Below are 22,310 nucleotides of genomic sequence, written 5' to 3'. Positions count from 1 at the left end.
TATATTGGACACTTTTGTAAAAATGCTTTCATAATCTGTTAGCTTCTGCAGATCAGAAGTGGGTGCGTCTGTAACTGTGAAATCCATACATCTCTGATAAATCATCTGCAACAAACGGAATAATAATTTGGGCGGCTAGTTGCCCGATTTTTACATTCTGTAGAAAAGTATTGGTATATTTGCTTTTTCAGCACGGAAAAGATTTTGAAGCAATTCAGAACAACATTGCCCTGAAGTATAAGAAGAAAAGCAAGCCAGCAAACATGGTGAAGAACAAGGAACAGGTTCGGCACTTCTACTACCGCACCTGGCACAAGATTTCCAAATACATTGACTTTGATAATGGTGAGCATACTGTTAGGTTTGGTTCTGCGGTTGGTGCAACCAGACTGTACTATATTGTCCATAAACAACTTGTAGAATTGGGGAGGGTGGGGGGAACCCACTAAGGTTATGTACCTATGCATGGTTTTCATGCTGAAGCTGAGGAGGTTTCATCCTGGTTAGTGCCTAGAGGGGAGACTAGCCGTGGATCCCATGGACATCACCTCAAGTTCCATGCAGAAAGAAAGGTGGAAAATAAAAGTAATGAAATGTTTTTGAATAAATGTTTGACCAGGGGGACTCTGCTTGGACTCAGTGTATTAAATTATTGTGTGACACATAGCATCTTCATATCCCTGTAGTGGGCTGGATGTTGCAGACCAGGAGTCCTACAGGCACCACAGTCCTGCAGAGGTGGAGTAAATCGGTAAAGGCTGGGGAACCTGTAGACTCGGCTCCCATTAGCCATTTGCCAGGGATGATGGGAGTTGTAGTCCAGAAGGATCTGGAGGGCCACAGTTTTCCCTTCCCTGCATTAAAGCTGGGCAGCATGGTGCTCCCCACCCCTTTTCCAAGGGATCCTTACTACACCTGAGGTTTTGCACTGAAGCGTTAGACTGAAATTGAGGGAGGCAGGCATACACTATGACAGCTTTCATCAACTTGGTGCCCTCCAGATGTTTTGGATTACATCAGATCTATGCTCACATCAAACTCAAAACATCTGGAAGGCACAAGGTTGACAAGGCTGCCCTAAGACCACCAACACGTTAGGGAAGTCCTCAGCTGTATGGGAAGTGCCAGCACTGTGGCAGTATGTTTCATTAAAATGACATTGCACTTCCTTTTTTTCTATAAATGCAAATGCATTTACAATAAATTAGAACATCAGAAAAAAATCAGCAAAACACACTAAAATAGCCTAGTCCTTCAACAGTCTGCACCAGGATGACTAATGGCAGACCTTGAATGAGAAGTGTATAGCCTGGTCTGTGGGTTAAAATAGTGAAAGCCCTGCCATTGTACCATTTTGCCCTAACCTCCTTCATAGAGGCCAACTTGCTGGATATACCCAATTTTTGAGCGCTGAATCCACCTTGAATCCACAAATCATGAACTACTGGGATTTGAGGAGTGTGTGTGTGTGTGTGTGTGTGTGTGTGTGTGTGAGAGAGAGAGAGAGAGAAGTTGTATGTGTATAAAATATGAATATTTTGGAGACATCATTCCCATTAACCTGTGATTTCAAATGTGAAATCTGGTACTAGAATAGACTAGTAATTATGACGGCCCTTTTAAGTTGGTTTTTGTCCAGGTCGTTAAAATACTGGAAAAGGTGATATCTGTTTGTTAGCACATTCCGTCCTAAATCCAGCTGCAAAATATATCAGATCTTCACATTACAGCACACTTGTTGCTGTATACCAATTATACCAGTTAACTTTTGTATATATTTAGGAGTTTGTCTCAAGACCTAAGAATTCTTGGATAAGCGAGTGTTTAGTATCTGCTGGCTTAATCATTCTCTAAGTGAATAGTGTTTTTCTTTTCCCTTAACACCTGTGGTTTTCTTTCTTTGCAGTGTTTTCTCAAGGGCTGAAAAAATCCTCCCTGGAGCTCTATGGCTTAATTTGTTATGGGGAGCTAAGGAAGAAGATTGGGGGCTGTAAGTACACAACATTTTAGTGCCATGAAATTAGAAAGTGTTTGGGTTTTTTTCTGTGCTGCCATGGAAGACTCCTTCCCAACTCTCCTCCCCGGATGTTTCTGGTGCCCTTATTTTTCATTATAGCTTTCTTCGAGTATTTTTCTGTGTGTCAGTACTGCTTCAGAGGGAGATTTCTGAGCATAATCTTTTAGTTTGCTCTTTCATGCAGAGTACAAAACAGTAAAACATAAAATATACAAGGACACAAAAAGAAAATACAGAAGGAAGCTTCTGTTGTTTTCTGGGTGTAATTCACATACAGTGAGAGATCTGCTTGTCCCTGCATAACAGAAAGATAGTGAATGACATGTATATACGATATAACTTCCTTCAAAATCAAAAACCTGGGATGATGTCTGTCTTCAGATTTGGGATATAAAAATGAAATACCTTCTGAGTATCCCATTTTGGTTTTAGGTCTGTCAGCAACAGACTATAATTTTGTCTAGACTATACAATTTTTTTGTTTTTTATTTGATTTTTCTATATACTCTGGCCATACTTAACTGGCGTATCATAGAAGCTAAAATCATTGCCTTGTTTAACCTTTTAGGTAATGAAGTTTACTTTGGACAAATCAAAAGTTAAATCAGTGGTGGGAAATGTGTGGCCCTCCTGTTATTGTTGGACTCAAACTCTCCACAGGCCTCAAAGGTCGGTGCAAAGGCTCCCTGGGATTGCACTTGCAAAGGCTTGTGGGAATTGCTAGATGCTGTTTTCGCTCCATTTTTGCTGTATTTGTGCTCTTCTTAGGACCGTTTTTGCCCCTTTTCGTGCCACTTCCGGGTTTGCAGGAATGCGTGCGTGCGCCGTCGCACATGCCTTGAATGCACATAAATAGGGAGTTGCTTGTATATCGTTCTCTTCCATGTACTGGCTTTCTCCACCTTCATTTTATCCTCATTGCCTAGCTGATGAGCTAGGCTAGCCTAAAAGTAGTGCCTGACTGAAGATCACCTACCGAGTTTCATGACTGTATGAGGATTTGAACCTGGCTTTCCCCAATCCTAGTCCAACACCATAACAACTGCACCACACAGATTTCAACACACGCACATCCTCTTGTGTGTTCAGTATACTGTAATAAGCTTGCATTCATCCCTTGGCCCAAGCCATCCATCTAAAGGTGTATATTCAGAGCAAAGCAATAAAAAGTGTGCATTTCTCTTACAGCAGAGAACAGTCCTTCCTCTAGCACACACCGTTTCTTTGGTGTCTCCTGCTCAGTGACTTTCTGAACTCCCAGTTTCTTTCTTCTATAAGTATTCACATTTTGTCAGCAGGCTCTCCTGCAACAAGACTTGTAAAGGCTGCAAGCTTTCCATAATACTGTGCTGCCTTGGTAACGGATTTGGTGCACATAAGGCAGTTGCTTTTGCATACTGGCTTTGTTCAGATGACATAATAAATCATGGAACATGTCTAGGTGAACGTCAGGCTTGTGCATTATTCTACCCCCTTCCTTTGGCACGGCTACAAGGAGATCAGCTTTTTCTATCTTTTTTGATTAACCACAGATTGTCATGTCATCCCAACAACCCGTGGTTAATCTTAACCATGGTTTGTAAAGCTGGCTTCTTTAATCAAAACTTTAGTTAAAAATAATGACTCTTTAAGGCTCAGTCATGACACGTAACTGGTTAATTGAAATTGGGAGCAAAAGCATCTATTCTCATGGCAGCTATACTAAAGGAGGTGTTAGGAGTGCAGAAACCTAGGCTTCTTCCTGTCACAGTAAACCATGGCTCGTGTCCAAACACAGCAAGTGGAGCCAGCCTCACTGGGGAAATTATAGCGTCTGTATTGGTAAATGCCTGACTCTTTATCCTATGTGATCCCCTTCTGTCTCCCTTCCAGTCTCCAACTCTTTCCTTTCACCTTTATGCATATATCAACCCACCATTTCCCCTTTCTCCTGCTAATCATTACTCCTCCTTTCAGAACACCTTCCTTTCAATTTCAGAAGAGGAAATGCTTTTTTAAAAATGAATTCTTATTCAAAGAGTCATGGATTCATGTTTTTTCAGAGCTCTGTGGGATGATAGGAATATTATGTTTGTAGTTCCAATTTTTTTTTTTACTGTTTTGATGTACATGTATGTGTGTGTATACATTCTTTAGAATACCTTCAAACCTCTTTGTTAGATGTTAGTCAAAATGACCTGCTTGATCTGTTTTTGTTTTGCACTTAAAGGTATGGATGACAAAAATGCAGCTAAACTCAATGAGCTTATTCAAGTTGGGTATGTTTTTTCTTTGCTTTTTAGCATTATCACTGTACAATGTCTAGATTTTGAGGTGCATTATTATCTCAGGTTGTGAAGCTACTCTGAACATGTCCAGCCTGAAAAGCACGATGCACACAGATGTTGTTATTATTCCATCCCAGAGCTCTAAGGCAGCAATGGGGACTCTGTGGTCCTCCCAATGTTGTTTGACTCCAACTCACATCAGCCCTAGCCAGAAAGAATAATGTTTGAGAATGATGGAAATTGTAGACCAGCAGCATCTGGAGGACTACAAGTTCTCCACTGCTCCTCAAAGGAAATGATTTTGCTACTTTAGGTGTGTTATAAAATTGCTTTATAAGAGCAGGGAGAACTGACTAGTTTTAAAGAGTTTGCTGCTGTTGCTTTGACCTTCTGAAACTACAGTTCAAAAGAAATCACTATGCTAAACGTAAGATGCTATTTTCACTTAATGAAGAAGAATAAAAGCATTACATTCTCTTGTATCCTGAAAGAAAAGTTATAAGTCCTTCAAAGGTGCTTTAACATAATTGAAGATTTAAAGCACACACGTGTGTGTGTGTGTGTGTGTGTGTGTGTGTGTGTGTACACACACTAGATAGACACATTACAAGTTATTGGGGTCTTTCTCACAGAGCAGCAGGTGATAGATATCCTTATTGGCGAGGGCAATTCAACTGGAGCAGGATTGGGTTCGTGACATTGTCTGCCTGCTTCCCTCTCCTCCTGGGATCTTTCCCCAGGGGCAGTTGATGGTAGTTAGCCCAGTGGTAGTGAGGAGGCAGTCTAGCTGGAGTAGACTGGTGGTGATTTCTTTGCCTGTCCTTCTCACTGATACGTATAGGCAATTTTTCTTGCTCAGATTGTTAATAGTGCAGCCTTCATTCTCTACAAACAGCAGGAGAAGAATAGCCCCCAAGCAACCATACTGTGCTAAGAACAAGACATCACAGTAAAAGAAAGCTCACGTGGCTGGATCTCTCCATCTGTAGCGAGTTGAATCTCCCACCCACTCCCTTAGTTGGATGCAGCATGAAGTACAGCTTCTATTTCTGCTGCTCGCCATGTTGCAACATTGTTCTGCATGGCATTTGAAAGAGTACTCTCTGCAAGCGCTAATTATGTTTTCTGAAGGATCAGCACAGATGCCATATGGGCTTCACCGTGTCCCAATATGCTGAATCAGATTAGTGGACCCTGGTAATTGGTGACAAGGTGCAGAAAAATAATAGCACTGACTACAGTGCTCTGTAGGTTACTGTGGCGTTTTCTGTGGCTTCAAAACCACGGATAGTGTGATTCCTTAGTAAATCTCCCAGAAACAAATATTCAAGTCACATTCAGAGTTGCCGTGCATGCTTCTGGTGCCCTCAATTGTCCCATTCTTTTAACATTTCTAGGGCTACAACTGTACGCTACAAAGGGAGGAATCTTCGCATCAAAGCCCCAATGTGCAGGGCTCTGAAGAAACTCTGTGATCCAGATGGTATGTAAGAGGCTCTGGGAGAAAGAGGATTGAAACAGATCACCAATGGAGAGACCCAGTGTTAGAAACTGATATGTGAAGGCTAGTAGCTAAATGGCAACTTAAACCTAGGTTATGGGCACAACAACGGAATGTCTAGGCACACTTTTTTATAACAAGAATACAAAGCTGAAAATGAATGAACTGCAGCTAAAATATTATGCTCATTTTTCACATGGTCTCGTTCTTCTCCTGCCTACCCCTGTAAGAGTGTTAAGAGGGTCTCTTCTCCAGTCTTCAGAGAGTAGCTGGAAGTGAGGAGGTAGAAGTTTTAACCGGAAATCTTAGGCGCAATACTGCGCCCAGAGCTCAGAAACTGTGCTAATGAAATTCCCTGTCACAAAATGCGCCTAGAACAATGGGAGTTTAGGACACTGGAGAGATCCAACTATCTCTCCAGGTCAATTCACAAAGCAAAATGTGTATTGAACTGCCCTGAGACCTCTGGATAAAGTATGGTATATAAATTCAATAATTGTGGCTTGGTTGGACCCATGCAGGGTTTGGTGCATGCTCTAGGGGTCATGTGACTCCTTGAGGTGTGAGAAGGGTGTAATTCCTAGTTTCTACATACACTTATGCTTTCATAAGTGGCTTGAGAGGTGACAACAAATAAATGGGCTTTGAGCTTTGTGAGGAATCCTGCATTTGTTTTTGCATCTGAATCCACAAATGCCAGTTTGGTTATACAAACTGTTCTTCAGTGACAATAGAATTGTTTAGGAAAGTGACTTTATTAATACATCTAATAAAACTCCATTGTGTAAAACATGGTATCGATGTTTCTCAGCCTCCTTTATGTAGTCCATTTTGTTGATGATAATGACCACTCCTTTGTCTGCCTTCTTAATTATGATGCCAGTATTGTTTCTGAGGCTGTGGGTGGCCTCACACTCTGTACAGCTCAGATTGTGCAGTATATTTTGCTGATAACCTCAGCTTGGGTGTGACAGCAGAAGCACCTTACGTGAAAAACTAACCCAGTGTTCCAGGCATATGGAGTGGCAGCCCAAGCAGAATTCCTCTTCCTGTGGCGTTAAGAAGTATTGTTGTGTTTCAGTGAGCTCTCCACAGGCATGTTGAGAAGATGGTAGAATTGTATTGATGCACTGCTTGGTGTCATGGCAGAAACATTTCTTGAGTCATGGATGAAAGGGTCAAAGGTTTTCTCTGACTAATTATTCAGTTTTAGTTAATGTACGACTAAAACCCTTTTTTATTATTAGTGTTTCTGTTAGAAAATCATCTCCCCACTCCTCATCCCAAGAATACTCTTACGGATTATTTCCTATGCTCTCTGGTGAATGTCAGGTGATAGCATAGCCACCTCTTATTTGTGGGAATAATTCAGGAATTTTCACTGCTTCTTCCCTCAGGCATCAGTGATGAGGAGGATCAGAAGCCAGTGCGTCTTCCACTGAAGGTCCCCGTGGAGCTGCAACCACGGAATAATCATGCATGGGCCCGTGTGCAGAGCCTGGCCCAGAATCCACGTCTCAGGTTTGTGTGTGTGTTGTGCATAACTAAAACTTGAGAGCTGAATTTTCAATATCATTGGCACAACCTATAGACTACTTTAGCCACTGCTAGCAAACAAGTGACTCCATCTCCTGGATACATGTTACTGTTTTGTATACGGTGATTTGTTCATTAATGCGAATAGAGTCTGCCTTTGCACATCACAGCAAACCATAGAATGGTTTATGGTGATTGTGGAGATCACTTCTGCTTTGCTCCTCCCCTATCACAATACCTGGCATTGCATTGCATGTGAACCTGGGGGTCATAGTTACTTTTGCTCCAGACACACCAACACTAAGAACAAAACCTGTCTAGTCTCATCAAGGATTGTTTGGAGCAAAGCAAACCATGATCCCCAATTTGGACATTACACTAAGCCAGGAATGGTGGTTTGATGTTCTCACAGTAGGAAAGGAGAAAAGTGGGGGGCATCTGTACATTCATAGTTAACCATTAGCTGTGGTGGGAATGCAGCTGGTATTCTTTCCCCCTTGCTCCAATGAATGGGAAATTAGGGAGTACATGCCCACCTGCAGAGAGAGGGAGTCTGTGCTTTACTTAGCTTGTACTGTGACTTCTATACTACATTGTTAGTGGGACATCATTTGCTGACTCCTCTGTGTGTTTTTTGTCTTCCATGGCTTGCCAGGATGATCGTAGAGTTGCATCGTAAGGTATCTAGCCTCATTGAGTTCCTGAAACAGAAATGGGCTCTCCATGAGGTGCGCATTGTATCCTTTTTCTTGCTCAGAAATTTGTTTTGCCTTTTGATTTTGTGTTCTGGGGACAGCGCTCGACATAACTAGCCTTCAAGTTCTTGAAAGCCATTACTCTTCATTAGACCCTTACTGTATTTATGAGACAGGGTGCAGGATCCCAGGCCCTTGAGACCCTCTATTGGTAGGAGACTTCCCCAGGTCATGCCCCTCACCATCCCTGCTCTACACCCTTCCTAAGCACTCTTGTCTGGCTGGAATGTATCACTGAACATTGACAATGCTTCCTACTTACCTGGATGGTGGATGGAGAGGTGTGGGGCTGGTGTATGTGTGTTGGGGAGAAATCTCAGGGCTTTCTGTGAATAGAATGTAGACTACTGTACCACACATTTCTTGTTATGCCTGCTTTTGTCCTCTGGCCCTACCCTGCACTGGCATGCAGCCCCTGGAATGTCATCCAAAGGGGAATGTGGCCCTTTAGCTGAAAAAGGTTTCCTGCCTATGTTATAAAATATTCCTTTCCCACTTGGGTCTGTGGATGTGTGGACTGTAGAGAGACTTTCTCTCCTCTTTTAAGTGTTGCTGTGTTCCTTAATGGCCTGTATTTAGCGTAAAACACTAGCAGAAAGGCAACTACAAGACTCCAGGGATCCTGAAGCAAGTGGCAGCTATTCGGAAGAGAAAGTGATGCTCCATCTCTTCCCAGGAGAGAACTGTACGCTTACACCCCTCCCCGGGGTTGCCAGGGTTGTACACTCCAAAGCTTTCTGTACAGTGCATTGGCAGGAATCCGGCCGATGCAAGCAGAATACAAAAGACTCCCTCTTGCTGCCGCCTGCCCAAATTCTAGGCATACAGAGCGGCCAGGGGACAGCCAGAGGGCAGGTGAAATACCCTCGGGGAACAGAAGGCAAGGGTGGGACCAGGGTCGAGAGCACTACAGAAGCAAGTAGAAACACTCAGTCCACATTTGAGGCAACTGCAAACGCTGAGGACTGCTCCTCAGAGGCTGGGCTTACCGAAGGAGCATCCCTGTGTCTCAGTGTTGCACATAGTCTTGATAAGCCACTGTCCGGGCTTCAAGATCTGAGTGGGAGTCTTGAAAAGCCGGTTCCCACAACCCATTGTGCTGAGGGTAGGGAGGCACCAGCCGTTGCACTGGCGACTGGGTCATCTTCTGGCAGTCCAAACTGTGACTGCGGCAGCATCCCCCCTGATTTGGAGGAGCTCTCTCTGCTTGACCCATTTCCTCGGTACATGAAATCTTGCCAGGACCTTATTGTCCCAGAGAAGTGTCTTTGCACAGATAGACTGAATGGGAAAGATTTTGCCTTGGCAGGGCACTCCCCTCCCGGGAGGCTCTCGTCTGGGAGCACAGAGGCTGGCAGCCTCAGTCCCGCACAGCTGGCAAGAGGTGGGGTGGCATTGCCCAGCTGCGGCCCAACCAGAACTGAATCTCAAGCCCTCCAGTGCTGCGGACCACAAACGGAAATGTGTGCTAAGGAGCTATCGGATGTAATGGAGGACTCTCAGGAGAAGCCCAGCACCTCACTGCCGCCACCGCCGCCGCCGCCACCACCTCAGGGACAATTGGTCGCAAAGTCTCTCAAGGATGACCCAAGCCGCCTTGTGCAACAGGTCAGAGAGGAGGGATGGAGCCTGCGGACCTCTGAGAGCCTTACCTTGGCTGAAATCTACCTCATGATGGGCAAACCGAACAAGCTACAGCTAGAGTACGATTGGCTGTCTGTCTTGGGGCCGGAAACCCAGGATCCTGGGGAGCAGATGCCTGAACCTAAATCTGTTTCTCCATCAGCCACCTGTCACAAACAGAAACTCCTCAACTGCCTCTTAAAACTTATCTCCACTGAGGTTAACCCCAAACCAGTAAGTATAATTTGCATTGGTGCTAAGAACCACCGTCTTTCAGTTTGCACAGTTTTTGGTCCTCAAAAAGGCACAAAGGGGTTAACTTCAGGAAGAAGGCAAGGGATAAGGGGGTCTTTGGGTACACCCTGGAGAGACCTTCCCGTTTTTTATTTCTGCCTTATAGAGAACAGCAGGGTAACTGCTGCTCTTCAGCTACTTTTTGGGAGTAGCTTATAGACATTAAGCCTCATAGCAAAAATTAAGAGTGGTTTTTAGAGTACTTTCCAATGTGGTAGTGCCCATAGTTCTGTGGAGCTCTGATTCATATGGCTGCCTGCCCCTCATCTGGTGTTCTGTTTCCTCTTTTGACTGCCTTCATGGTGCTTTAGAGAAGGAAGAGACCACATCCACCCTTCCAACCCCACTGTATCTCTCTGCTGCTGGTCAGCTAACAGCTTGGGAAAGGGAGCCCAGCTCTGTGCCCAGCAAAGGGACTAGCAGGCCATATTCTGCAATAAAGTCCCTCAGCAAGGGGACATGGAGGGACTGGAAGTTCCATTGCACTGTGCTGCAGCCTCCATTGGAGGGACCTCTACCACTGCCCTCCAGCAGCCATAGGGTGCTGGGAAATGTCCTCTGCACGACTATGAAAGAGAATATGAGAATGAGTGCTTTGTGTTTGCTTGACACAAGACTGGAGGAGATAAAATTTTCAGAAGACATAATTTTTTCTACTATAATGTTAATGGCTGCTTATGTTTTTATTGTTTCTTAGCTGCTCCTCCTCATAAACTGACAAACCCCAAGAGATGCTAAGTTGCTTATAGTGCAGCAGAATTAGCTCCATTTGCAGCAAAATTTACAAAAAAAAATCTAAATTGTAATTACTGTCTACATAAAACCTGTACTTCTAATATACCAAACGTGGTAATTTTATGGCAACCCAAATTATGCATGATACATTTTATGTTCCTAAAATAACAAAGTGGTTTTCAATCTGTAAAGAGTGTGAAAAAGAATCATTGCCTGTTTCTCTGTTTCCCCCACAATTTCTGTCTCCTCCCCCCACCAAAAAAAGAGAAAAAGATTCCCACCCTCTTGACCATGGTTTCAAAATTTCCAGAAATTTTACAGGTAGGATAAAGTGAAAAGGAGTGGTGGGTCTTTTTGATGTTGCTGGATTGCAGCTTCCATCATCCCTGACCATGGGCCATGCTGTCTCCTTGCTGATGTGAGCTGGAATCCAACAACATCAGCAAGACCACATTTGCCCCACCCCAGTGATAACACAAAGCTTGCATAGACACACTTCCCATATCTATGGCAACGTCCTCCTCCCCCCACTTTCTTCCAGCATGCAGCTGTTGGGATACAACCATTTTCTCTTTCTTTTCAGATCCCTGAAATGAACTCTGTTGCAACATCTCCCATAAAGCCCACTCAAGAGGAGCATGCTCTGACCCCTCCTGGCAAGGTTATTGCCGTCAGCACCCGGAGTCCAGGCTGTGCACGCAATCAGCCTGCCCTTCACAAGAAAACCTTTCCCCCCAGTATCACCTCCAGTTCCTCAGGTGAGTCAGTTGTTGAGATGAACTGGTTCTGTGTAACCCTAAGACAAAGTATTAGTTTTCAGCATTTCTACCATTCAGGAAAGCATTGGTCTGCCATGGACTCCTGACACATCTGTCACAGAATCTCTCTGTTTGCAGAGGCCTCCAGAAATGTTCTAGGCTGCATGCTTACTTCACACAGGGTGCAGGTTTAGGTGTGATTGGCTGTTGTCCTGCATAAACATAGAAAGCATTCTGACCCCATACCCTGCTGCTGCTGCTCATGATAGATGAATATTGGAAAAGTTGGACAAGTTGTCTTTCAGGGAAGTTTCTCTTCTTTTACTGATCTTTTTTTCGAGGAACCTTGTTAAGTTTCTGGGGATTTTTCTGCAGAAAAATTGCAGAATATAGTTGAGAATGTCTGTACTTGAAGCTGTGCTTGCTTGATTTGTTTTTCTGATGTTGATGGAGATAGAGGCTATTTTGACCAAGGCCAGATTACCAGCCTAACAAGGCCCAAGCTTAGGACCCATGATTTTCATTATATAATACTGCTTCAGTCTATTTATATTTCACTTTAAAATCATCAGTTATAAAGGGGCTCTTCTCAGTGACCTGGCCCATGGTTTTCATAATACAGTGCTGCTTTATTGAACAGGAAAAAAGCATGTGATCCACAGGGATCCCAATAGCCCCTGTGTATCCATTGAGCTGTAGGTCTGTACTCTGAGGGAAGACAACTGATTTTATCTCAGAGATGAGGTAGGAATAGTGTGGTGGGGTTTTTGCGCAGGCGGTCCTTTCCAACTCTGCAGTTCTGTGATTCCTCAGCTGTTTGCTCCATGAAACGTCATGATAAGGCTACTCAGTTCCTGATTAATTTGGCTCACCCTCCCTAACAACAAATGTGGATTGGTGGAAGAATTCTTTGCCTCAAAGATTTCTAATTGGCAATTGCACTTGACTAATTCCCATGAATGCTTGTATTTTTATTGACCCTACCAGGTTTGAGAAATCACTCTGGACCTCTCTTGGTGGCTGGTCCTTCAGGTTCCACGAGTGCAGATGCAGATGGTGGCCTCTTTGCTGTTCCCACAACTCTCCCACCCAACAGCAGGCATGGGAAGCTTTTCTTGCAAAGTAAAGAAGCAGAGCTAACCTTCCGGCAGCGCTTGGATACAATCAGTGTAAGTTTTCTTTATTTATTACGGTTTATGTTGAACTGTAAGGTGTGCAGATCTGATCAGGGTGCTCCTAAGGAATAAATACAGCTGCCCCCAAAACTTGCAGATCAAGAGAGAATTTATTCCATGCCACAAACCAAGTCACCCTGTTCTACAGCATTTCGATTTTGGAAATGCTTTATCTTCCTAATCTGTTTTGGAAGGCCCTGGAGTTAGGCTGATCTGTGTTTGGTAAAAAGCTTGGTTGTAGGGACACAACGCGGGTTTCAGCCTAGAAGGGGACTAACCCATTCCATGGTGCTCTCTTGCTTCATTGTTTCTTTATAAATGGGGTTGAAAGGCTCAAGTCCTCCTACATACTCCACAGGCAGAAGCATTCAGCTTTCAATGAGCTGCCTCTGGTGTGGGGAGCCCCCACTACCCTAGAGTTCTGCCCTGCCTCATGTGCAGCAACAGGGTCTGCACTGTCTGCTGCCTTTGGTTCAGGCACCTTCAACCTGAACCTCCCTTCCCTAGATTACAGTGGTGCCCCGCAATACGAATGCATCGCAAGATGAAAAACTCGCTAGACGAAAGAGTTTTCCGTTTTTTGAGTCGTTCCGCAAGACGAATTTCCCTATGGGCTTGCTTCGCAAGACAAAACGTCTTGCGAGTTCTTGCGAGTTTGTTTCCTTTTTCTTAAAGCTGCTAAGCCACTAATAGCCGTGCTTTGCAAGACGAAAAAACGGCAAGACGAAGAGACTCGCGGAACGGATTAATGTCGTCTTGCGAGGCACCACTGTACCTGCATAGGGTGGGTAGAGAGCCATGGGGAAGCAGGTGTTCAAGAGTAAAGAGAAGCTGCATTAACACAATGTATCCCTGCCAATCTAGGCTGCACTTTTTAGGTGGCTAACAAAGCCTCAAGGCTCATGACTGATGAGCAAAATCATGTGTGTTACAAGTTCCCTTTGTTTCTCTTCAGATGCAATCTGATTTCTTCTTGCCAAAGCCGAGGAAACTGCATAACAGACATCTGCGAAAACCACTGGTAGTACAGGTCAGAGGAAAGACTAATTGAAATGTATCTCTTGCATGTCGGGTAGTTTCATCTAGTAGTTTTCATATGACCTTTTCTCTCCATCCACATGGAGAGTTCCTACTATTTCCTGCTATTCAATGGTCTGCTTTTTATTGTGCAAACATTGCCAGAGACTCTCAACTAGTGCTAGCTGTTTCAGTATGTGTTTCAAATGGGACTCATGTGAATACTTGCAAGGAAATGTTGGGAAACCAGAGAAAGGCATTTCTTTATCATGTCAGATGGGTCAGTGTGAGAGACCTGCATCTTCTCAGAGCTCATTGCTGGTGTTTGATTCTGACATCGTAAAGGCATGCGTCTTTGACCATCCTCTAGTGCAAGAATGAGGAACCTTTTCCTACCCAAGAGCCCCGTTCCCTTTTGGGCAGCCATGCACAAACTACATGCCAGTGGTGAGTGAGACCAGAGGCAAAAGTGGGCAGAGTCTAGTGTGTGATGGAAAAAATTAATGTTGGTAGCACCCCTGAAGCATCATAAATGTACCATGTGATGCTTTTCCCTGTGGTCATGTGGGAGCTTTCCAGGATACCTGTCCTAGCCCCACCCCAACCTAGGAGATAGAGGGAAACATGGTCTAGGATCCTAAAATGTTGCCTGCATGACCAGCAGAGGATCATTCATGGTAAGTTGCCAGTGCTGCATTTCCTAAGTTGTTCTTTTTAAAGGCGTCTTGCCTTTTTCAGAGAACGCTGCTTCCCAGGCCATCTGGAAATTCCTCCCAGCACGTCTGTTCCTTCTCCATCTTATCAAACTCTTCTGCAACAGGTGAGCTTCAACTGTGTACATACTCCAAACAGGGTGTTTAGTTTACTCTATGAAAGACTAGTGAAATACTCTTCCACTAGTTTCAGCCCCTCCCTCCCTCCCTCCCAGTGAACCCTTCTACCCATGGAGTATTTTACAGCCCTTCCTGTGTTTTACCACCCCAACAGCCCTGCGAGGTAGGACACTATTTTACTTGCTACTGCATGTGAATGCAACCTTCTCTCTGAGGAACCTAGAATAGCAAGCACACTTGCAGGGAAGTAAGCCCCATGGAAATCTGTGGATCCTGTTTCTCAGCAAATTCTGCACCATTAACACCCCTGTGAAGTGTGTAAAGATTAGAGGTTCACAAGACTTGAATATTTTGAGGGCGTAAGCTTGTGTTCCTCCTATTTCTTGCCTATAGTTCCACTTAATTTCACAGAGTTCTTCCTCTCATGCAGAAGGACAATATTGTCAGTAAAAACATTGAAATGGAAGCTGGATTTGGTTTGACAGTAGACATGACATGTTGTGGACTCTCCTTTGCTGGAGGTTTTTAAGCAGAAGTTGGATGGCCACTTGTCATGGATGCTTCAGTTGAGATTCCTGCATTGCAGGGCGTTGGACTTTATGACTCAGGATCTCTTCCAATACTACAATTTTATGATTATTGTAGGTGCCATTTGCAGTAAATGGTCCTGTCTTCTGTATGTCCCACTGGGGAGAGAATGAGAACTGGCCATAAGGAGGGGCGTAGCTCTTTGGCTGTCTATGACAATGTTTCCCACCTTTAAAAAAATTCATGCTTTTACTTCGTTTTTAGGAAGAGGATCTTTTCGGCCGATCCAGTCTTCACTTACGAAAGCAGCTGTGTCCCGTCCCATTGTTCCCAAGGTCCTTCCAGCTCAAGCCACCAACCATCTGTCCAGTAGGTTTCTCCTTGGAAGGCGGTGGTTCGGGGAGGGCAGGTTTAGCAGGAATGTTATGGTAGCTATAATGACAGAAGCGACTACTCTTAATCATTTTACATCCATGAATTTTGTCTTCTTTCCCCTTCTCTGATTTCCTGTTGCACTCAATAAGTACAAGTTGAGATTTTCAACTAGAATGTAGATGTTTTCATCTAGCAGAAGCAGGAGCCACAACAATAGCCTTCTAGCAGTCAGGTCATTGGGTTGTATCCAGTACTAGTTCTCCTTGGATTAGACCCATTGAAAATAATGGAAATGGCTAACTTGGGTCCATTAATTTCCATGGGTCTACTCTGGGATGCGGGTGGCGCTGTGGGTAAATCCTCAGCGCCTAGGGCTTGCCGATCGCATGGTCGGCGGTTTGAATCCCCGCAGCGGGGTGAGCTCCCGTCTTTCGGTCCCAGCTCCTGCCCACCTAGCAGTTCGAAAGCACACTTAAGTGCAAGTAGATAAATAGGGACTGCTTTATAGCGGGAAGGTAAACGGCGTTCCGTGTGCTGCTCTGGTGCAGGCTCGCCAGAGCAGCGATGTCACACTGGCCACGTGACCCGGAAATGTCTGCGGACGGCGCCGGCTCCTGGCCTCTAGAGTGAGATGAGCACACAAACCTAGAGTCTGTCAAGACTGGCCCATACGGGCAGGGGTACCTTTACCTTTTTACTCTGAGTAAAACCAAGTTGGATACACACAACTGCTATTCCTCTCACAGAACTACAATTCACAGAGTGGTTTAATAACCAATCCATCTTTCCAGGGAACTCTTGAGAACTGTAGCTCTTGGAAGGGGAATAGGGGTCTCCTAACAACTCTCAACTCCCTTAACAAATGCCATTCCCAGGATTCTTTGTGGAGAAGTGGAACAGCCATTGGAAGTGGAACAATACTGCTTTAAATGTCTATTGCAGATGGGGCCATCTGATTTTTTGTTTGAGGAGGCATTTAGATGGCAGAGGTGTGGATGATGGCTCCAGATTTTGTAGAGCAACCACACACAACAATGTACCACTGGGTTGCTTTCCTTGCTTGCTACATAGTTATTGAATATAGTACGTACATATTCATTTTCACAGGATATGCCTCCCTAGATGATAGTGGATAAGATTGTATCCTTTAAATTTAATAACACTCCTTTCAAGCTGCTGGAATTCATACCAGTACAGACCTCAGAACTAATAGGACCAAAGGCATAATTACCTGCAAGATATATGAAGTTGAAAACCAAAGGGAACACTGAAATTTTTGCTCCTACATGTTGAACTGAAAATTTGAGATAAAAGGCGCTGAATTGGTGATCTATATTAATAATTCAGTGTCAGAAAGAACTACTAAAAATAACTTTGGCACATATCAACTCCTACAGAAAAGCTGTTAAGACCTATTGCCCATGTATAAGACAGCAGTTTGATTTCGTGAATTGCTGAAAGAAGACTTCTCTTAGCTTTCTGTTCTTTGTTCAAAGGTGCTATTGACTTAGCAGCCCAAAGTGCCGGTATTATTCCTGGCAGTCCTTTGCCTGTTCTGGATACTGAAGGCCTGTCGGGCGTATCCCCACTGTCACCGGATGCAGTGACCACGGTGGTTTCAGGGCAAGATTCAACAGCGGCACATCACAATGGAGGCTCCATCGTTGCGGTCAGTTTTCTTTTCTGTTAAGGTTTAATTCTTGTAGAACTGATTCTAGGCTACTGCTGGATAGAACCTTGCAATGTGCATGATAGACTAACATGACCAAAAGCCCAGCAATATCACCCAACATGGCTGTGATGACTTGTCTATTATTTTCTCCCTCCCTTGAACCTGCAGTCAAAGAGTTTGGTGCTTATTTAAATTCAAAGTGTGAAATTCAGCATTTCACTCCCTCCTCTTACTGCTTTATTCTGTAATTTTCTAGACTGTTCAGCATTAACAATAACAAAAAGCATGAGCAGTACACAAAATAAAATTTTGTGAAACAAAACATAACATATAAATGGTATAGAAACAATAAAATATAACAGAAGTACAAAAAACCTCAACCTTAGGGGTAAGGAAAGGGTGAAATGGCTCAAGATAATAAGTTTCCTCCAAGAATGTGCAGCTAAACTCTCATTACCCTCTGAAGTACCTTGCCCAGAAAGAGGGCATTTTCAACTGGACAATATTTGTCGAGTAGCTTAGGGTCCTCTGCAGTGCACAGTTACCTTCATTGTGTACATTCCTAGTCAACAACATGTTGCCCCTTTGGGGGACCTGTAGCACTCTGGATGACGTTGGACTACAGCTCCCATCATCCCTTACCATTGACCATACTGACTAGGGCTCATGGCCGTGATGTCACCTGATGGGCTGGATTAAATCCTGTGTTAACTGCACGTGCCTGTTCCCAACAGGAACACAAAGTCAAACTGAGAAGGATTTCACTCCACTTATCCTGCTCAGTTGAGCTTGCAAACCGCTTCCTTTGTTCAGCAGCACCTGACATCAGGTTATAAGTGGCTGGCCTGTGTACCTGTCAGATTTGGCCTGTGGAGCCAAAAAGGTTCCCCAACCCTCCTGCAAACCATGCATTCCCCTCCTTCCATGCCATCCAGTGTCTTGGATTTTCCCAGCATGTTCTAAAATTCTGGCAGGAAAATCCTCATGGGGCGAGTGTGTTACAAATGATACGTAAAACTGTTTCAGCAAATCTAAATTCTGAATTTGGATTTCTTTGGCAAGGTGGATTTTGCTGGGGCAGGAACTGAATAAATCTAGTCCCCATGAGAGCAGTGGAACAGGCACATTACAGCCTGCCCTTGTTAAATATGTATTCTCCATCCCCTGAAAGTCTGATTTGGTCATTCTTGGTTGCACTTTCCAGGGCTCAAGCAACGAGTGTCAGGTTCCATTTCTTGGCCTACCACCATGCTCTGAGCAGGAGGCAATCCCGGATGGCTTCCAGGTAAAATACAAGCTTTTCGATTGACAACTACTTGACCTTCAGGGTGACAAACACCTTTTTCTTTTCTGCTGCATATTAATGCTTTATGTGAAACCCAGAGTTGAGCTTCCTGGGATATGTTTATTAAAGGTCACAGTCCATCACACTTTCACTGCGTGAGAATTGTATGTAGGCACCTTGTTAGAAGCTTTCGTCCATTTAGCAGAGTTTCTGGGAAGCAGTGGTCAGCAGTTGAAGTTACACTTTGAGATGAAACACTCACAGATGCTGTACAACTCAGTCAAGTGATATTGCTTGACCAGTCATAAGTTAATCACGGTGGCACTATTTACAATCTTTATAGCAATAGCTGTAATGGCATACTTAAGTTTCAGTCCCATTTTCTCTTTAGCAATGACGTACGCAATGACACAGTCCATCACAATGTTTTCCTGAATATGAATTGTCGTTGTGGAAGCTATTGCAGTCAAAAAGTGGAGACACGTCAGCCTGTCGTCCACTGACCTGCCTCCTGCTTGGTTCCACACTTCGCAATAAGAAGCTTTGTTTCTGAATGCTGTCCCTTTGCTCTCTTATAGGAGGACAGGGACATGAAACAGCCAGGCAGATGGCTCATTCCAATCTACCATCCTATGTATACTTGGAAATCCTTGCAGGCAGTTATAGAAGGGCAGCACAAAACTTCGATAGCCATAGGGACACTTGTTTTAATCCCAAACATGATTTCCTCTCTGCTTTCAATGTGCTTTAGAAACATAATATTTGTTAACTGATTTAAGTGTTCTCACTGCATGTAGGTATGTACGTACGTACATACATATGTACGTGTGTACACATACACACACACACACACATGTGCATATATACATATACACATGCAAGGTGGTAGTGATGGAGAGTGTAAACAATGATACCCAAAGGCCATCTGTCATGTTATGCAGAGCTCGCGCGCGTGTGTGTGTGTGTGTGTGAGAGAGAGAGAGAGAGAGATGAGCATAGTGACTGCTGCAGCACTAGCAATTGGCAATAACTCTAGCAGTGCGAGATTCCAGGGGTCTTGGCACTTAACCCAGATTTGTGCTTCCTTTGGAATAAGGAACAGTGGAAGCTATGGTGTCTTTATGATGCATGGTTTTATTTACACACATATATAACCTGAGCCTACAGTGGTGGGATTTCCAGCATTCGCATCTCAAGAGGGACTTGCTTCCTACAGAAGCACAGCATTGGATTCAAAGGCAGCCAAACAGCCATCTCTTATGTCTCTTTCTCAGCTTTTTCTAGCCAGCCAGCCAAGAGTTCTGGGAGATCTGATTTCCACCATAACCACCACCATCAAGAGTGTTTTGTTGGCAATGTTCACTTTTTGTTGCCCTGACCCCAGTTTTGTGTGGCTTTCTGATCCATAGGTATCAGTTTTCCCATCTGTAAAATCAGAAGTTACAGTGACAATATGTCTGTGCCAGATTGGAAAAAGGTGGGCAGTTTACCATGCCAATAGCTCATTGGTTGGCAACACACTTTGCATGCAGAGGACGCCATGTTCAGTCCCTGGCATCTGCAGGTAGACGGTGCTAAATAAGGTGGACCAATTCTATCCTTCAATTTTAGGAAGCTTTCTGTGTTCAAAGAAATATAGGCAGAATTGCTAACTCCTAGTTTGATTGATTCCTATGCCTTTAAAAGCAAAGTAGCAGTGCAACAATTTCAGAAAATGTATACAAATAATGACTTAGAAATATTATTATATCTGCTTGCTGCCACAGGGAGCACCTGTCCTTTCTCTACCAGAACTGCCAAAAACCTCCCTCCAGAATGGTCTCGCCACTCCTCCGCTTCCCTCATCTGATGCTTCTGGTACCCATTTATCTCCTCCCAATGTCTCCGCTTTATTGGATATCTCTCTTCCTGGACCCCCTGAGGATGTTCTGTCTCAAGGAGAACCTGCTACTCAGATCAGTGACTCTATCATTGAAATAGCAATCAGCTCTGGTCAATATGGTAAGAGATGAAACTAATCTAAATAGCTGATCAGTGGTTAAGCATCCAAAAAAATTGTTACAGCTCTGATTCTGTCAGGATTTTTAGTAGAGGAATGTTCTCTTGAAAGCCGGCTGTGCATTTTTACACATACTTCTGTGTCTCTGGCAGAGCTGTTTTTTAACTCTTTGGATTTAACTCAGCAGATGTTCTTGACAGAATTCCATCTTAATTTTGACAGTAGATCATGGAAGTATTTCCTTTGAACCCTCCCTGAGTCAAGGAGAATAGCACTTGTTTAGGCCTCTTAAAACTGGGCCTCTCACTATTGCCCCATTTAGATTCAAAGCCAGGCAGATCAAGGGACAAGTTTTTGTAAGTTCTGCAGTAGGGAGTTGTGTTGACTATTGTTGCTGCTCTGCTATGGTTGGGAGGGGGTAATTTGGACGTCTTGTCTCCTGTGTGGCCCACATCAAGCATTTGTTTGGATTAAGTCAGGAAGGAAGTCATATCTGTGTGCAGTGCCCACGCTTCCTTAAGGACGCAGTCTCCAACTGTTTGTCATACAGAATTGGTCACTTTCTTTTAATAGGCGAGAATGTTCCTCTGTCCCCAGCAAAGCTGAATGGCAGCGATGGCTCAAAAAGTCTTCCATCCCCTTCCTGCAGCCCCCAGCAGAACTGGATTGCTTCTCCTAGTCATGATCCACAGTGGTACCCCAACGATTCCACAGACTCTTCCCTCAGCAGCTTATTTTGTGAGTAGTACTGCACAGGGGATTACATTGGTTGTAATCTGGACTTTTTTACTGGACTTGCAATTCTGCCCCCCCCCCTTCTTTCTCCTGAGGGTAGGGGTTGTCAGCTTTGTTCATTGCCAAAGCTCATGCTCTAGACGACCCAGCTTAAATAAATGTAGTGAAAAACGTCAACATATATTTTCATGAACTCAATTTCTTGTTGCTGTCAAATGAGCCTCACTAACTTGGGGAACAACTAATGGTGCTCTTGCAGGTGATCTCAGTGATTGAGTTGGGATAGAAGGATTTAAGCCAGTGGTGGCCAAACTTGGCCCTCCAGCTGTTTTGGGATTACAACTCCCATCATCCCTAATTAACAGGACCAGTGGTCAGGGATGATGGAAATTGTAGTCCCAAAACACCTGGAGGGCCAAGTTTGGCCATCACTGATAAGGTAATCTGGACCTAAATAGTTCAGGGCTTTATAAATTAATTTAAGGACCTTGCACCTGTCTCAGTATTAGAAGAGCAGCCAAGTGCATATGTTTTAACAATTATGTCACAGGTTCTTGGCTAGATGCCCCCATCAGGAATCTGGCTGCCACATTCTGCACCAGCAGAAGCTTCCAAATCATGACCAAGGGCAGCCCCATATGGAGCTTATTGAAGTAATCCAGCTTCAAGGTTACCAACACAAGGACTATCCATGTCAAGCTATCCATGTCCAGGAATAGCTGTTGTTGGCAAAACAGACAAAGCTGGCAAAAGGCATTCCAAGCCACAAAGGACACTTGGCCCTCTAGTGATGGAGATGTATCCAGGAATGCCCTCAAAATATGCACCTCCTCCTTCAAACGGAGTGCAATCCCATCCAAAATGGGTGGCTTGCCTTTCCCAGAGAACCACCCACGCAAAGAGCACTCATCTTCTCAGGATTCAAATACAGCTTATTGGCCCTCATCCATGAATTTTTATTTCATTATTGATTGTTACTGTTTAATCTCATATTTAGCAGTGCCTGTACCTACTATCCAAATGCAGTCTTCAAATGAACAAAGAGAGTCACAACCAGCCCATAAACCAGCCCTCAGAATCCTCAAAATGCCAATTCTGAAAGCTGAGCATATTGACACTTATTTACTTGTCTTGCCAGAAACTTGAAGGTTTGCTTGGTTGGTTTTTCCTAATCAAAAATTGTGTTATTTACAGTATCAAGTAAT

At 44.0% G+C, this 22,310-nt stretch overlaps 1 protein-coding gene across 5 annotated transcripts in view; it reads left to right on the top strand.

Moving 5' to 3' along the window:
* Window positions 1-22,310, top strand: part of CRAMP1 (cramped chromatin regulator homolog 1) — a 42,002-nt gene that overhangs the window by 13,009 nt on the left and 6,683 nt on the right. For all 5 annotated transcript variants that reach the window (XM_083474155.1, XM_083474153.1, XM_083474157.1 and 2 more), the window contains exons 4-19: window positions 192-345; window positions 1,907-1,990; window positions 4,227-4,275; window positions 5,682-5,767; window positions 7,183-7,306; window positions 7,977-8,058; window positions 8,656-9,933; window positions 11,312-11,486; window positions 12,474-12,655; window positions 13,617-13,691; window positions 14,417-14,498; window positions 15,304-15,408; window positions 16,911-17,083; window positions 18,291-18,371; window positions 20,138-20,372; window positions 20,944-21,108. In XM_083474155.1, coding sequence (XP_083330281.1) covers window positions 192-345; window positions 1,907-1,990; window positions 4,227-4,275; window positions 5,682-5,767; window positions 7,183-7,306; window positions 7,977-8,058; window positions 8,656-9,933; window positions 11,312-11,486; window positions 12,474-12,655; window positions 13,617-13,691; window positions 14,417-14,498; window positions 15,304-15,408; window positions 16,911-17,083; window positions 18,291-18,371; window positions 20,138-20,372; window positions 20,944-21,108 — 3,130 coding nt within the window. The remainder of the gene's footprint in view (window positions 1-191; window positions 346-1,906; window positions 1,991-4,226; window positions 4,276-5,681; window positions 5,768-7,182; window positions 7,307-7,976; window positions 8,059-8,655; window positions 9,934-11,311; window positions 11,487-12,473; window positions 12,656-13,616; window positions 13,692-14,416; window positions 14,499-15,303; window positions 15,409-16,910; window positions 17,084-18,290; window positions 18,372-20,137; window positions 20,373-20,943; window positions 21,109-22,310) is intronic.

This window comes from Podarcis liolepis, assembly GCF_965112155.1.
Source record: "Podarcis liolepis genome assembly, chromosome: 14".
NCBI classification, from domain to species: Eukaryota; Metazoa; Chordata; class Lepidosauria; order Squamata; family Lacertidae; genus Podarcis; species Podarcis liolepis.
This window is presented reverse-complemented; position numbering and strand designations above follow the sequence as displayed.